This window comes from Drosophila sechellia, chromosome 2L (genome assembly GCF_004382195.2).
Source record: "Drosophila sechellia strain sech25 chromosome 2L, ASM438219v1, whole genome shotgun sequence".
NCBI lineage: Eukaryota > Metazoa > Arthropoda > Insecta > Diptera > Drosophilidae > Drosophila > Drosophila sechellia.
In genome coordinates, this window is record NC_045949.1 from 4,564,731 (window position 1) to 4,582,119 (window position 17,389).

General features: G+C 45.0%; 4 protein-coding genes across 6 annotated transcripts; all 4 read left to right on the forward strand.

Moving 5' to 3' along the window:
- Positions 1-4,582: 4,582 nt before the first annotated feature.
- On the forward strand, positions 4,583-5,997 carry LOC116801616 (vegetative cell wall protein gp1). The gene is made up of 2 exons (XM_032722269.1): positions 4,583-4,687; positions 4,746-5,997. Exons 1-2 carry the CDS (start codon positions 4,610-4,612, stop codon positions 5,772-5,774), a joined length of 1,107 nt encoding a protein of 368 aa, XP_032578160.1. The 5' UTR covers positions 4,583-4,609; the 3' UTR covers positions 5,775-5,997.
- Positions 5,998-6,266: 269 nt separating this feature from the next.
- On the forward strand, positions 6,267-9,377 carry LOC6613363 (basic proline-rich protein). Of its 3 annotated transcripts, none has more exons than XM_032727610.1 (3): positions 6,267-6,345; positions 6,402-7,635; positions 7,813-9,377. In XM_032727610.1, the coding sequence occupies exons 1-3, from the start codon at positions 6,298-6,300 to the stop codon at positions 9,297-9,299; spliced, it is 2,769 nt and encodes a 922-aa protein (XP_032583501.1). In that variant the 5' UTR covers positions 6,267-6,297; the 3' UTR covers positions 9,300-9,377. The 3 variants fall into 3 exon arrangements, with proteins under 3 accessions (XP_032583501.1, XP_032583502.1, XP_002037837.2); XM_032727611.1 differs by having other exon boundaries at positions 6,402-7,371; positions 8,257-9,377; XM_002037801.2 differs by having other exon boundaries at positions 6,402-9,377.
- A 432-nt stretch (positions 9,378-9,809) lies between these two features.
- Positions 9,810-10,725, forward strand: LOC116803582 (exocyst complex component 5). The gene is made up of 4 exons (XM_032727464.1): positions 9,810-9,902; positions 9,957-10,066; positions 10,128-10,304; positions 10,452-10,725. Exons 1-4 carry the CDS (start codon positions 9,825-9,827, stop codon positions 10,723-10,725), a joined length of 639 nt encoding a protein of 212 aa, XP_032583355.1. The 5' UTR covers positions 9,810-9,824.
- A 3,555-nt stretch (positions 10,726-14,280) lies between these two features.
- On the forward strand, positions 14,281-15,679 carry LOC6613364 (trypsin-1). The gene is made up of 3 exons (XM_002037802.2): positions 14,281-14,510; positions 14,582-14,973; positions 15,225-15,679. The coding sequence occupies exons 1-3, from the start codon at positions 14,312-14,314 to the stop codon at positions 15,576-15,578; spliced, it is 945 nt and encodes a 314-aa protein (XP_002037838.1). The 5' UTR covers positions 14,281-14,311; the 3' UTR covers positions 15,579-15,679.
- The last annotated feature ends 1,710 nt before the right edge of the window (positions 15,680-17,389 follow it).

The following is a 17,389-nucleotide window of genomic DNA, read 5'->3' on the forward strand; positions in this document are numbered from 1 at the left end:
CATTTCAAAGTTGTGCTGCTGCAATCACACTGCCCGAAAATAAGCAACAATTGCGAAAAAAAATAGATCGAAAGAGTAGTTTGATATAAAAAAATTTCGAAGCGGTTATGGCTGATAGTGATATCTTAAGCAACTAAATACTGCATACAACGTTATAATATATATTTGAAAATATTTATTTTCAGTAGGTCTTGGATAGGTGTATCATAGTCTGAAGTCTTCTCATCCTAACCACTTGTGGCAAGTGCATCGTTAGAGATTGTGTGTGCAGGTAGGTTATAAATTATTAAAGCAAATTTAGCAAGCACAGCTTCAAGGGAATCTATTTTTAGTGGCATGTATCAACGCCACGAAGATGAGCACATCAACTTTGGAGTGGGATGATGTTACATAGATAACCCGGCACGTAGGCGATTCCATCGATGACGTCGTTGATTGTGAAATACGGCTATAGCGGTTACTTATGCAAACGGATGTATATTCTAGGGTGATTAACATAGCGCAAATGTAAGTGGTTAATAAACACTATAACCTTGAAAAGTACTTTTAATTGGCGCAGAGCCAAGTCTCCAGCTGCTCCTGTAATGGCCATCTTGCCCAGCCATCTTTGCATATCCTGCCTAATCAGCCCTCTGGTAAATGCTGCTCTACCTTGGCATTAGCTTTATTTTAGGGGCATTAAAATGCGAAAGAAAAGGGTCGACAAGCCCTGAACAGATCGTTAAATTCGAGAATCGCCAACACGAAGGGCATAAAAACGTAGACTGGCATGTAGATCGCAGTTGATTTAGTTGTTTCATTGATTTGAGAGCCCTTATTTGAATAGGTACTCCTACACGATTTTTCCATTCAGCAAACATTAAACATAGGTTTCTTCAGGTGTCTAATGGAGATCGTAAAGCTGGCCAGGGAGCCATCGTTAAAGCGTATTAAATGTGGCTTTAACAAGATTTGAAATGTCGAACATCTTAATTAGGTACTAAGGTACTAATTATTTCAAAAATTTGCCTTCTATATCTTTTAATGCACAGTTCTAAAGAAGCTCTCCTTATTACCCCTTAATCCTGAAAGTATGCAGACTATTTTTAAGGTTTTTGAAGCTGTGACTAATAAGTGACGATAATGTAAGATTTTAGTCAGACCTCGCAGCTTACAAGCTGTTAAGCTGGAACCGTTCTGATATATGAACGTATTCCTGTTGGCCAAAAGGCAAGATTCTCCGCACTTTTAAAAACAATAGCAGCCCGTTTAAAAAGCCAGCTGCAGGCCAGGCATAATGACTTTCAGTCTAGACCAGACTTAAGATACATGAACTGCCCTACAGCTAATTAGAGGTGCCCACTATCCAACTGTAACTGTTCCAAATGCGATCGCAGCTTGAAACTAATTAGCCAGCGGTTCTCATGGCGGAATAAGATCAGCCGGCTGGCTCGGTTGGCTAATTAAAATCGCCAAAAGGCTGTCTCCACCTTAACCATGCTGGGCGCACTCATAAAAGCGCACATTTCTGTAATAAGCATGAAATTCAGCTAGGACCATGGTGTGGAACCGGAGGAATCCCGACGAACTGGCAACCTGGGACGGGACCCCAACCCATACCCCGATCCCATCGAAGTGCCTACTGCCCGGCGAAGGTCCCGGCCAAAACTATAAATAACGCCATGTCTCCACGAGACTATGACCAGCCACATGTATTGATGTGTGTCCTGTCCACTGCTTTTTAAATCAAATGATAATAAATCACCGCCAGATATCATAAAACATGTTGCTCATAATCATCGGAGCTGAAGGGATCGCTGGATGGGGGTCTTGGGGGCCTGGGAGGCAGGATCTTCTAGGCCATGACACAAAAAGTTGAGGCCACGAGGCAAACGGCTGGTCTTTCGGTTTGGTGGGAAATTTGCGCCGCTGCTTAGAAGTGGCCATCGATCGGCTTTTGTGGCTACTCTCCTCTTTTGCTGCTCCTGCAGCAGCTCCTCGAGAGCCATTGCCGTACTCCTAATTTGCATAAATGACAATGAGAGTCATAAAACATGCGTCGTTGTTGTCGTTGCTCGATTGTCTTGCCGCTCGCTTTTGGTCTCCACTTTTTTGTTTGGTTCATTTTTTATTAAAAAATATTGCTGGCTGGCTGCCGCATTTTCATCATCGTGCAACATGTTGTATGTTCTTGTACATTGCATAAATTAGATTTCGCGCTGATCTACACTTTTGCTGGCACGACGAAGAAAGTGCAACCCGAAGCGGTTTCCCTCTCCACCAGAAAGAAAGAAGAGACCAGGCCAGACCAGAACAGAACTGAACGGAGCAGAGCCAACTGCATCAGCATCAGCAGCCAAAGAGATGCTGAAGAATTTATATCGGCAAAATGACGGTCAAAAATGTTAAGGGCCAAAAGCGTGTCTGGAAGTTCAAATACGAGCAGATCAAGCAGGAAGCGGAGGCAGTCATGGCATGCCACTCAGTCGATTTGGAGGAGGATGAGGATGAGGATGGGTATCGGGATCGGGCTGGAGATGAGAGGATGAGAGGTTGAGGCCCAGAGGATGCAGCGCTGCCTGCCTGCTGGCTACTTGTGCGGCATGGCAAGGTGAGGCTTGGCCTTCCTCCCCAGCCATTTCATTTCATTCCAAGACACTTCAAATAACACTCAACAAAAATGCATTCCATTTAAATGTGTAACTTTACAAAAAAAGATATTCTATTCATTCAACCATTTCATTTGTATACATTTAACAAATTTCTTTTCGATAACGAATTCTTCAGTAAATTAGAGATAGTGCTGAATATTTTCTAGAACTCGTCCAATCTTATACCTAAAGTGGTTTTCAACGTGTATCTGATCTTCGCCATCTGGTGGGCAATCGTCGCCTGCTCCATCCTCACGGGCCAGACCATGTTGTTGCCCTTTTTGAAATTTATCTAAGCTTCACTTGACACTTGTCGTCGTCGTATTCGTTGTCGTTGTTGCACAGTTCCATGGCCACAGAGTCATCCGCCGGCAGCTGCGAAGTTTCCGCAATCTCGCGCCTTTAAAGTTCCAGCAGTTATCATTAGAGAGCGGCTGGGCTTCAATTTTCCACACACATATGTACATATGTGCCCCATCCCCATTCCAAACTTTATTCCTTCCTGGCAGATTGTTATTGTAACCTCCGGTCCACATCTACAGGCTATTCGCCTTGTATTTTCCACTGGACCATTTGACGCGCGCCTTTTTTCCACTTTCGGCCATAACTGGCAATTGCACGAAGTATTTGCTGCCTTTTCCTTAGGACTTAGGATCTGTCGAGGGCTTTCATAGTTAAGCATGTGAGTGTGGTGCGCTACTTTTATATGTTGAGGCATATGAATCCTTGGGAAATTTGCTAGTACACTTCAATCAAGGCACACCCAGCTAATATGTCTCATGGTATCATAGTTTTTATATAATAATCATTCCTTTCTTTAGATGTATCAATGAAATCAATGAAAAAACCTTTCAGTTTTCAATGATCAGAGCAAGAGTAAAGAATCAGAATAACCCTCCGAACTTTAGCCAGAACAACAACACCCTCGTTCACCGACTTATCTCAATATCTCGTGAACACCTTATTTACTTTTAATGAAGTGTTGGTCGGCAGTTGCCATTCGGTTTCTTCTGCGAATCACTGTGGGTAATTGATGTTGAAGGTGCTCTAGAGGCTCTTTGGAGCTGTCAATTTGTTGCACCACTTAATAAGCAGCCCATAAATGCGATATGCAACGCATTTCTCCCCCAACGCCAGTGCCAATTTGAGGAACTCGACTCAATTCAGCGTCTGGCAGATGCGTTGCGCCAATTTGTTGCACCCAAATGCAAGCTAGAGCGCATGCCATGCCATGCTATGCCATCCATGCCATGCCACATAGATATGCGGTGGGAGTGGAAGCTGGAGAGGATCGGACATGACCATGGGGTAAGCCCTTTTTGGGGTCCCGGCAAATCATTGCGCACGCTGCGATGCCGAGATTATCTTGTCCGATTGCGTTTACCCTCGGGCCTCGGGTGGACTGCGTCCGGCCAGTTCTCTCGCCTGGCCATAAACGCAATTAGAAGAACAATTGTTAGACATGCAAAGCGGGGACGTTGCCCACAATCCACGGCACAGCCCTTTCTGGGCAGCCCCGATTGCCATCTCTGGACCGGGGAACTGGGAGGATCCCAGGGGTTCTGGGTTCCAGCAGCGGCTGTGTGCGTGTTTATAACTCAAATGAGCAATTACCTTACAAAGGATTTTGTGTAGGGGACGGCTGAGAACAGCCGCTGTTGTCGTGGCATTTAATAAACTCTTCACGGTGCCAACATCGCTGCACAGTGGTACAAATATCCAAGTCTATCACACAAAAAGGCACAGAAAAAAATAATGCATGCGAGTATGCAACTCACCTTAAATATTTTCAAGATAGATGCCACTAAGGTGACACTGTAACTATGTAATCTAATCCGTCTTTCGTCAAATATGACAAATTAATTATATATTCCCGGTAATGCATTCGTTCTACTTTTAAATGAGCCACATGCCAATTCTAGACCCAAATACATTTTCTGGAATCATTTCAGTTCTGGCAATTGAAAAGCCCACACAAAATGTGGAAGTGGATAATTAATATTATATTATTATCAGTGGTGCAAGCCAGCAAAGAAGTAGATGGAAAAATATCTCCAGTAAGAAATTTAGCAGCGAGTAATTCTCATTTCTAATGGTCTGTACCAAAATCCGCAGAGAACAACTTTCCAAAAAATACTTCAGCCATATCCGTGTAATCCCCCACATCCAATAAGCCAATATTCCCAAAAGTATCCAAGCCCAGGATACCTTTGTTATCCCCAAAATGAAATTAATAAATACCTGTGGTACCCACCGTGGAGCCAATGGGTAGTACAAGGATATCCAACAGGAAATGGATTATACGCACAACTTCCGACTGGATCTCAGATTTTACCGTTCCAGCAACCCAACTATCAAATTCCTCTTGTTCAACTTCCCGCTCAACCCGCACCCCCAAGCTTAAGCCCACCTTCTTCTTCGATTCCTTCCCACCAATTTCCAGGATTACTCGCACCGCCATCTTTAGCTCAACCTCCAGGATTAATAGGACCAACAGTCTCGAGTCCATCGGGAATTCCAAATCTTCCCGGGACACACGTCTCTCCAGGTTGGAGTTCTCCTGGATCTTCGATTCCTTCCGACCAACTTCCAGGAATACAACTGCAACCAGGCTCAAGTTCTGGTCCTCAAGTCCTCCAACCTCAAGGTTGGAGTCCACCTGGAACTTCGGGTTCTTCCTCCCTAACGCCGGGACTACAAGAACCACCCCGCTTAAGCCAAATAGGATCTCCATATCCTTCCCACCAATCTTGGAGTGCACCAGGATCACCTTTTCCTCCCTCTCCCCAGCCAGGTCCAGCGGAAAAACCAAATTGGAATCATTTGTGGTCCGCTAATCGCCCCGTCTATCCTCCGGCATTGCCCGTACCACCAGTTTGGAGTTCATTTAGATCTTCGATTCCTTCAACCAAACTTCCAGCATTACAAGAGCCATCATTGGGATCTCTTGGACCCTCCCCCCTACCTACAGGGTTACCAGCGCCACCTAGCTGGGGTTCAATGGAGTCTTCAAAGCCTGTCCAACCTACAGAATTAATGGCTCCACCAAGTTTGAGTCCATCTGGATCTTCGAATTCTGCCCTTCAGCCCTTGCCCGCAAAACCAAATTGGAGTTCATCGGAACCCCCGAAATCGCCCCTTTAGCCTCCAGGATTGCCCGCATCACCAAGTATATAGTATACCTGGTATTCCCCCATATCAGAAAACAGGATTCCCCGGATCACCGCCATGAGTGAATACAAATTTAAAGGCAGAAAACAACAGTACCAACAGTGAAAAACAGCAATCTGTCTAAGTAAGCAAATATCAACAGGCTATAAGCTGTATTTTTCTCATTAAAAAAATACAAAAAAAAAATGTTTTTACGCTTTATAGCTGGGAATGAAACTGTATTTTTCTCATTAAAAAATTATAAAAAAAATAATGTTTTTACGCTTTATAGCTGGGAATGAAACTTTATAATTTATATAATGTTTCGAAAATCGCACACTTCATTTTAAACTTTTTGTTAAACTTATTCGTAAAGGTTGTCGGACTGAAAGCGTAACTGTTACTAATTACTTTAAGGCGTTTATAATTAATGAATTCATAAAATTGTTCAACAAAACTGAGAAAATTATTAAATTTCAATTTATTTTAAAGTTGACCATATTAGAGACTACACTAAATGTCAAAATGGAATTATATGGTATTTGTGATTTTCCTCTCTGTGCCGGTAAGTCCGACTTTTAAGCACGTATAGAAAATCAAGTTTATTTAATCCAATTTAAGGGGAATATGGAAAGCAGTTTCGATGGGCTACGTTTCGGGGAGTCATACACACCATATCATTTTCCCTATATTCCCGATAGCTATCCCACACCTCCGGCTCCTGTCCCTCCACCAAAACAACGGCCGCCACCACCACCTCCACCTCCACCACCTCCACCACCTCCAACTACAACACGTCCACCACCTACAACACCCACATCAACTACAACAACTACACCAATTAGGTCACCTCCACCGACTCCACCCTCTGCTCCACCACCGCCTGGTCCAGCACCCCCTGGAGAATGGTATCCGCTCCCCATATATGGGAACCCACCACAATTTGGAGATCCGCCTGGAACGCACTTGCCATCCAATTCGCAGACCAATTCAGGATACCTCCCTCCCCCAGCGATCTGCAATCCGCCCTATGAGCCACTGAATCAAATTGGACATCCACCAATATCACAGACGCCACCCAATTCAGGATTCGTTCCTCTCCCAGCGATCTGGAATCCGCCTTATGAACCACCGAATGAAGATGGACATCCTACTGAAACACAGACGCCTCCTAATTCAGGATTCGTCCCTGCCCCATCGATCTGGAATCCGCCTTATGAACCACCGAATCAAGATGGACATCCACCTGAATCACAGACGCCCTCCAATTCAGGATACGTCCCTCCCCCAGCAATCTTGAATCCGCCATATGGACCACCGAATCAAGATGGACATCCACCTGAATCACAGACACCCTCCAATTCAGGATTCGTCCCTCTCCCAGCGATCTGCAATGCACCGAATCAAATTGGACATCCACCTGGATCACAGATGCCTCCTAATTCAGGAATATACCCGCCATCCACCGGCTGGATTCCGCCATCTGGGCCAATAAATAAAGGTGGACATCCACCAGGATCACTGTCGCCTCCTAATTCTGGATTCCCACCGGGATCTATTCCGCCTCTTGGATCACCGAATCAAATTGGATATCCACCAGGATCACAGAAGCCTCCTAATTCCGGTATATATCCCCCATCAACGGACTGGACTTTGCCATCTGGGCTACCAAATCAAGGTGGAAGTCCACCAGGATCAATGGTGCCTCCAATTTCTGCATTGCCACCGGGCTCTATTCCGCCTCTTCGACCACCAATTCAAGGTGGACATCCACCAGGATCACAGAACCCTCCTAATTCCGGTATATACCCCCCATCCACGGGCTGGACTTTGCCATCTGGGCTACCAAATCAAGGTGAAAATCCACCAGGCTTACAGGTGCCACCTAAGTTGGGATTGCCACCAGGATCTATGCCGCCTCTTGGATCACCGAATCAAATTGGATATCCACCAGGATCACTGAAGCCTCCTAATTCCGGTATATATCCCCCATCAACGGGCTGGACTTTGCCATCTGGTCTACCAAATCAAGGTGGAAATCCACCAGGATCAATGGTGCCTCCAATTTCTGTATTGCCACCGGGCTCTATTCCGCCTCTTCGACCACCAATTCAAGGTGGACATCCACCAGGATCACAGAAGCCTCCTAATTCCGGTATATACCCCCCATCCACGGGCTGGACTTTGCCATCTGGGCTACCAAATCAAGGTGGAAATCCACCAGGATCAATGGTGCCTCCAATTTCTATATTGCCACCGGGCTCTATTCCGCCTCTTCGACCACCAATTCACGGTGGACATCCACCAGGATCACAGAAGCCTCCTAATTCCGGTATATACCCCCCATCCACGGGCTGGACTTTGCCATCTGGGCTACCAAATCAAGGTGGAAATCCACCAGGATCAATGGTGCCTCCAATTTCTGTATTGCCACCGGGCTCTATTCCGCCTCTTCGACCACCAATTCAGGGTGGACATCCACCAGGATCACTGAAGCCTCCTAATTCCGGTATATACCCCCCATCCACGGGCTGGACTTTGCCATCTGGGCTACCAAATCAAGGTGAAAATCCACCAGGCTCACAGGTGCCACCTAAGTTGGGATTGCCACCAGGATCTATGCCGCCTCTTGGATCACCGAATCAAATTGGATATCCACCAGGATCACTGAAGCCTCCTAATTCCGGTATGTATCCCCCATCAACGGGCTGGACTTTGCCATCTGGTCTACCAAATCAAGGTGGAAATCCACCAGGATCAATGGTGCCTCCAATTTCTGTATTGCCACCGGGCTCTATTCCGCCTCTTCGACCACCAATTCAAGGTGGACATCCACCAGGATCACAGAAGCCTCCTAATTCCGGTATATACCCATCATCCACGGGCTGGAATTTGCCATCTGGGCTACCAAATCAAGGTGGAAATCAACCAGGATCAATGGTGCCTCCAATTTCTGTATTGCCACCGGGCTCTATTCCGCCTCTTCGACCACCAATTCAAGGTGGACATCCACCAGGATCACAGAAGCCTCCTAATTCCGGTATATACCCCCCATCCACGGGCTGGAATTTGCCATCTGGGCTACCAAATCAAGGTGGAAATCAACCAGGATCAATGGTGCCTCCAATTTCTGTATTGCCACCGGGCTCTATTCCGCCTCTTCGACCACCAATTCAAGGTGGACATCCACCAGGATCACAGAAGCCTCCTAATTCAGGAATATACCCACCATCACCGGGCGGGATTTTGCCCTCTGGGCCACCAAATCAAGGTGGAAATCCACCAGGATCACAGGTGCCTCCTGGTTCTGGATTGCCACCGGGATCTATTCCGGCTCTTGGATCACCGAATCAAATTGTCCGTCCAACAGGATCACAGATGCCTGCTAGTTCCAATCTTCGTCCTCCACAACCTTCTGAGCCACAAAAACCTATCAATGTGCCCAACCAGCCAGATAAAAATCCACCTGGAGGAGGCAACTTTAATGTAAATGACATAAGCATCGACCGGGCCAATTAAAAATTGTGCAACAAAATTGAAAAGAATTACATTTTACTTTTTCAATTGATAAACTAATAAAAAAGCGATGCTCGTAAAAATGAATATTTGACATATAGTTTTATTTAGCTCTATTTAATTTATTTTTCCAAAGTGCTAATGGGAATCACCCTGTACGAAGATAATCTCCAAAACCATTATACTAGATATTTCGCAGCGCCGTCGAATGTAAATCAGTAATTAAAGATATCAGGAGTTTGAAATATTTTTTGGTTAAACAGTTTGTAAAAAATCGTATATCAAATGTTTTTAAAAATGTTATGTTTTACTTTATAAAATAGGATAGAATGTTACGTATTGGCTATGTGTTGTTTATAATCAATAATTAAAGTAAATATATTACATAATAATTGCACGTCAAATCGCTTAATAAAAAATGTCAAGCCGATTCGTTTTAGTATTAACCATACCAACTCCATTGCTGGCGATATATTGAAAATGAAATTTGGTTCATTTACGAACAAGCGTATTCAGAAACTGCACTAAATGTGCAAATGGCAGCATATCTTTGTATTGATTTCCTTACTGCCACGTAGACATGGACTTGAGAGGCGGGAATCCTTGGTAAGACCATTATAAATATATACTGTATCGTTATTAACAATATTCTTGGAATAGCTCGGTAAGCATTTACCTTCAGTGCCTTTTGATAAGGTCGATAAGCTATTATCGGAAATAGAAACAACTCATAGAGCTCTCCGCATAAATCGGCAGTTATGTAACAACAGGTAAAAGGTATACAATTCATTGATCATATACATATATATTTAATTTCGTAATACTTTTAAGCTCAATTCAAGTAAATGGTCTGGCCAACGGTTCCTCTTTACTGGAAAGCACAGAAAAGCAGATACTGCTTTTGACACGACTTTTTAACACCAGCTGCCCAAATGAATATCATCGGGAAATCCCGAGAGTACGCTCGGAGTATAAATCATTCCATTTTCCATTTGTACCAGAATATGAATATAATCCGAATTGTCCTCAAAAAACCCAACCTTGCAAGGGATTAAGCCCTACTACTACTACTACTTCTACTACTACTACTTCTACTAATACTACTACTACAACTACTACTACTACTACTACTACCACCACTACTACTCCTACTACTACTACCACCACTACTACTCCTACTACTACTACCACCACTACTACTCCTACTACTACCACCACTACTACTACTACTACTACTACCACCACTACTACTCCTACTACTACCACCACTACTACTACTACTACTACCACTCCTACTACTACTACTATTCCTACAACTACTTCTCCTAAAACTAATCCGTTTGTGGATCCTACTTCCACACCAGGCCCAACTGGCTCAGACGAGGAATATGTGATACAAAACATAAACTTTATTAGAAATTATGTATAAATAGTAATTATATTATTATTTTTAGATATTCAAAATTATATTTTTTTACAATGAAAACAAACAACTCAATGAATGATAAGAAGAATTAGTCATTTGATCAAATTAGTAGAGTTTACAAATACAAATACTACAAATTTATTTGGCTGGGACGTTAAAGGAATATTTCGAATTTGTTAACCACGTGCTATTTAGTTTTTTGAGTACTGAGTACCACTGTGCGATCCTAGAGTGTCTCGCGTTTGGCGTTGACTTGTGAGAAAGCTGGGCGAAATATTTTAGAATTTTCACAACACGTCACACGACAGCAGGCCCAGCAGAAGAGGGCATACGTGAATGGTCTCGGACCTGAGGCCCTTGGCAGGCTGAGGGATTGGGAAGGGAGGATGTAGATGGAGGGTCGGAATCTGAACCTGGATAGCTGGATGACTGGATGGCTGGAAGCTGCGCCGGCACCCGCACGCTCATGGCTTGTATTTGGCTTGTTAACTGCGCTTGTTTACTTTATGTTAAATTAAGTTGAGAATCGTGCAATGCAAATCAGTGCGCAGTGCCAGCCGGAAAAGTCAGTCCAAGTCCAAGTCTGAGTCGCAGTCGAAGCTGCAGTCCGATCTGCAGCCGCATACAATTTTCCAACTCTTTTCTAATTGCCAAGACCAAGACCAAGACCGAGATCGGGACGACGAGCGGGTTCTGGAGGAGAAGAGTTCACTGATTGCTTTGCATACGAAATGAATTAATGTCATTGAGGAAGAAGATGTTGCCAGTTGGCACTGCAGGGGACGATTCTCCGGTAGCCGAAGACGAGTCTTCCACACCGCTCCTCCCTTCCTTTCTTCTGCTCGCTTCTTCTCCTTTTCTTCGTGCCGGCCTGTTACTAATTTGAATTGCAGTGCACCGGACTCGAGACGAGCTTCCTTTTCATTATCTAAGGGTCTAAGACTTCATTGCTGGCAGTTATCAAATGCAGCACATCAGGCGAAGCCACACTGCAGACTCCGAGTCAGTCTGAGAATTCAAAGACCGCACTTGTCTGCCAGACTGCACTTGAAGAAGAATTCTTAAACCATATCAATTTGCAATCAAATAAATATTCCACAATGTCAATCAATTTCTAATAGAGCTGACCAGCTGGTCTCCTAATTGCTGGTTTTAATTAAGTAGTAGGGCTTTTTCTTGCAGTGCATAGTCAATTCTCGACTCTCTCTCGTGTTCTCACTCGACATCTTTCTCTGGGTTCTTCCCAGCTGGAGTCGTCGTCGCCGTCACACACAATAATTAAAATCTTTGCATTTGCCATGATTGTTTCCACCGCCGAGATAAGTGCGGCAACAACTGCATCTGCAACTGCAACTGCAAACTGCAACTGCAAACTGCAAGCTGCAACTGCCGCTTAGATAATGCAATTCAATGTTCTTATGCAAATTTATGAGTGACTGACTGAGTGACTCTGACGGGCAACTGCCACCGGGCGAAAAGCAAAGAGCAAGAAGCAAGTGAATGGCATGCCATTCAACCTTTCTAACTTGGCTTACAGTTTGGCATCCTCGCTCTCTTAGCCCGTTTGCCATTGCCAACCTGGTTCAATGATCTGCATCCTACATGCATACGTACGTGGTCTTAAGTGATTCCTGCTGCGTGTTTGTCACTCAGCCACGCCCACCAAAGGGAGGGGGGGGGGTGGGGGGGGGGGGGGGGGGGAGGTTGTGGTATTTATTCATGCTGAAAACATAATGACCATGCTGAAATCTGCGACCTTTTCATTGTTCTTTTTCTGGCAATTACAATTGCAACAATTAGACGTGAGTTCAATTTGCATATCTCTGATGCTTTCCATGATTAAGTTGTGCATTTAACTAATGAATCTGGGCCAAGTTTGTGGCACTCTGCGATCTGCTTTTACACATTATGCTAATTTTGCGAAAAGAAACAAATTTCTAAAGCTGCCCACATTTGCATGCGCTTATAGTTTGCATAAGAGTAAAAGTTATTTATGTTGGGAAGCCAAGCCAAACAAGACGAAATGTAAATATAAGTCTATTAGCTTTTTGCGTTTTTGATATGCGTAGCACAGACTATATTTGATATATGTAAAATCTATCAATTTTAATGGGTTTCTGGCAGATTTATTATTGTTATAGTAGGTCAGCCAAAGCACCCTAAATTGTGACCTTAAATATTCCGAGGCAATTTGTGTTCTTGTATAATTTATTTTGTGGAGGCATGCATGTAAGTGCCACATGTTGCATAATTTCAAACTGCACGCAATTTTTCAACGCGCTGCATTTATTAATTTATATTTTTTGGGCGTTTGGATGGACGACACTGAGCCGCAGGCGAATCAATTTCGTTGCCAATCCAAGTCCAGGAATAAAGTGGAGGGCGACGACGACGACATTCCATACAAAGAAATATGATCGAGGAGCCAGCAGAAGGAGCTGGGCGAATAACTTGTCCCTGGTTCTGGTTGCGTTTTGTAAATTATGCCGAAAAGCAAACCCCTTCGCAAAGCCATATAAATTATTCCCCATCTGCGGCAGCGTGAAAGCGGGCGTTTGCCTCCGGTTAATGATGATACCGGATAACCGGCACTTAAAGGATATTTATGCTGCAATGCCGATCGCTCAGATGGCATTTCGCCATTCGCCATTCGCCATTCGATTCCATTCGATTCGATCGAGTGGCGCGGAGAAAGAGACTCTCGAGTGGGCCAGCAGGAATCCGCCAACTCAGCGCCCGAGTTTATTTTGGCCAGGTCCGGCGGGTCAGAGGCGCTGCTGTCGATGACGATGCCTAAGCCGCTCCAGATGCCCATTAAAAGTCCATTAAAAAAGCGGCGGGAGGTGGAAGTGGTGAGCCCGCTCTTGGGTTTGCTCCACTTTCATGAATATGCAAAGTTGTTATGGCAAAATCTGACGGAGGTTTGACGAACTTCAAATACTCTGCATAACTCAAAAATAACTTTATATATAGTAGGGATTTCTTTCAGAAATTTGTTATTAATGGTTTAAAAAGCTTTATAAAATAGCAATAAATTTGTTTTATTACAAAAAGCTTCTTCTGTAATTTTCTTCAACAAATATAAAACCTGGGCCAGTCATTGGATGATCTTGCTATTTCCTAATTGTTAGCTTTTAAGCCTTTAATTCACCTCTGATTGACCCTTCCCAATAGCCCATATTTCTGAGCATCCCACACTTAAAAGCCTTAATTGATATTAAAAGTTTATTGGGCCATTCGGCAAGTTGTTCTGGATGATGAAAACGGTGATTTGTACAGAGCCAAAAATACAAAACCCTCCGCACTCGAGAACCGCAAGGTGTGCGTCTGTGCGGCGCTATAAAGTGTTATGCAAATAAGCTGCTGCCAAACAAAGAAAGCGGAGAAAGAAAGAAAGAAAGAAGAGCACGGGGAGAAAGAAGAAAGAAAGATGCGCACGCAGCTTATACAAGCAATAAAACATTCATATTTTTAGTTTTATTAAAAAACCGATTCGAAATGATCGCCAACTCAAGCGTTTGGGCCCTATAAGTAGCCGGTGTTTGGCAAACCACTCTGTCACTTTCCTCAGAAGTCAACTCCGGACAAGATGCGCGTCTACCTGGCCCTGCCGCTCCTGCTACTGGGCATCGGCCTCAGTTTGGCCCAGTACCAGTACCAGGCGCCCCACCAAACCCTCGCCCAGCAATTCGCCGACGTGGTGGATGTGGTCGATCCTGCAGAGCAATCTATCAAAGCAGTGCGACCACCGAAGAGCCGCAATCAGTGCACCACCAAGCAGAACTGCTGTGTGTACCACACAATGCTCTAGAGAAAGTAGTTATCTCATACCTAATCCCTTTAATGTTGCATCTTCCAGTCTGCGGCACCCCGAATGTCAACCGAATTGTGGGCGGCCAGCAGGTGCGCTCCAACAAGTATCCTTGGACCGCCCAGTTGGTCAAGGGTCGTCATTATCCCCGCCTCTTCTGCGGCGGTTCCCTGATCAACGATCGCTATGTGCTGACCGCCGCCCATTGTGTGCACGGAAACAGGGATCAGATCACCATTCGCCTGCTCCAGATCGACAGATCCTCCCGGGATCCTGGCATTGTGCGCAAGGTCGTCCAGACCACTGTGCATCCCAACTACGATCCCAACCGGATTGTCAACGACGTGGCTCTGCTCAAGCTGGAGTCCCCTGTTCCGCTGACTGGAAACATGCGTCCAGTCTGCCTGCCCGAGGCCAATCATAACTTTGATGGCAAGACCGTGAGTACAAGCCTTGATTTATGTGCCAAACTGTATTTTCTTTTATGTAGGCCTGAATAGAAGTTTTCAGGGCGTACATAAAATATTTACGAGCCTATAAGGAAAACATCTAAATCTGAATGTTCTTAGCTGAGTCAATCAAGACATTCGAATTTTATGACTAAAAATCTGACCATTAGACAGTAATATTATTAGTAGTTAGTAGTTATAGATATTTAAAGCATAGTCACTGACTTCTAAATACCTTCCAGGCTGTGGTCGCTGGCTGGGGCTTGATCAAGGAGGGCGGCGTCACCTCCAACTATCTGCAAGAGGTCAATGTGCCCGTCATCACCAACGCCCAGTGTCGCCAGACGCGCTACAAGGACAAGATCGCCGAGGTGATGCTCTGCGCAGGATTGGTGCAGCAGGGTGGCAAGGACGCCTGCCAGGGCGACAGTGGTGGCCCACTGATCGTCAACGAGGGGCGCTACAAGCTGGCCGGCGTGGTGTCCTTCGGCTACGGATGTGCCCAGAAGAATGCGCCGGGTGTCTACGCCAGGGTGAGCAAGTTCCTGGACTGGATCCAGAAGAACACCGCCGACGGCTGCTACTGCCAGAGCTAGATCATTTCGCTGAAAGAACTCATTTGCTTGCCTCATTCCTAAGTTATTCTAAATTATTGAAAAAAGAAGTTCACATCAAATAAATCCATCAAATGCTTTAAGTCTGTTTCGTTTAACATATATAATATTACTTGCGAGTCAAAAACATTTGATTTATGAGTGAAGAGCCACAACTAAATGTTCGGCTACCCAGAATAATAACCTCTTCATAATCCTCTCTGCGTACGATTTAAATGCCTGTCGATTCCGGCAGAGATCGCAATCGAGCAATCGAGGAATCGAGGAGCATTCCTTCGGCGGCATTGCTCCACCTTGTGGCACTTTCGGGTAGAACTCCATGGGACCCACCCTCGTACTTGACGGCTATGATTAATGCCTCGAAATTGTTGCCGCTGATGGAAATCTTTTTGGCAGCGTTCACATCATAATCGCTCAGCAAGAACCCCCCATCCACCAATCCAACGCGGACTGCTGGTCCAGTCGAAAGTCGAACTGCAGTCGCTGTCAATCAGGCCCAAGTTGGCTAAAAACCTGCGAGCGGCATAATTTGTTTTGACTCATTTTCATGCGCAGCTCATAAATTCCGCCAGGGAATGGGGGACTAGAGATGCAGTACGGAGCATGGAGCATGGAGCTTGGAGTTTGTAGTTTAGAGTATAGAGTCCCTAGCCAGCACCTCGATTATGATTATGATTATGATGCATGTGGACAGGACTGGGCAGCAGCCCATCTGCATAGAGTGGCCATTGATTTACTATGTGAACACTTTATGGCTGTTTAAGTTGTTAAATTGAATTAAGATGAAATAAATTCTCGGGCAATTTTTATGTTTGTTAATAAATTTTGCATGCCCTGCGATAATTTGAACGGCTCCTGACCGCCGATCATAAATCGACCGGCTTTATGGCCACTCTAAAAATAATGCAGCGCGCAGACAATCGAAATAAATAATTCATGCGACTGCGAATGCGAATGGGAGGAGTGGGTATGGCCCGGGTTAGCTGGACATGGACGCACATCCTCCTCGCCGCGCCGGATCGCTTTCCGTTTCAATCTTGGGCCTTCAGTGGCTTTTTGGCAGCGCCCAGGGGAGCAACTTCAAATGGACTGCGGATAGAAGCCACATTGTTGGCCATTTGGTGTTTGCATTTTAGATTTCTTCACACCTGAACGTGGCGGTGGGTCCTCGTTCAAAGCAGCCGCCGCCGGCGACCGACAGAACCAAGGAAATGGTGAACCTGTCCGCGTTCCTGGCACTTGATGCTGCAGTCTGGGGAGTTACTGGAGTCCCGGCGGCCGGAGGAGACGCAGGGATCACAGTTTATCTAATGCCCAACCGATGTCGAGGTCTTACCAAATTTGGCTCTCAAACGTCCGCTCCGACTGTGGACTAGCCTGCGAATTTGTCGTGACTTGTTAATGATACATTTGCCCAGGTTCCAAGTTCCCAGTTCTGGGTTCTAGGTTCCAGCCCCACTGGCTCTGGGCCTGGTCAAGTGTTGGCATGTCGCTTAAATGGTACATGGTGCCATCTTTGGAGCAACCCACAGCGAGAAAAGTGGGCAGGTGAGCAGGTGTTTTCAATTGATATTCAATAGTATTTTTATATAATCATTCTTACATGTAGAATATATGGAATATATTAATACATCTCATATATATCTCACCTTAGACTTTCTGAACTTCTTAAGCGGAGATTCCAATTGTAGAGCTTTGATTTTTTCCAGTGCAGCGGCAAGTACCTTAGTGGTACTTAGGATAGGGCCAGCGTGGAGCGGACTAAGCCCAAGCTCATCATGACTTGGCCGCCA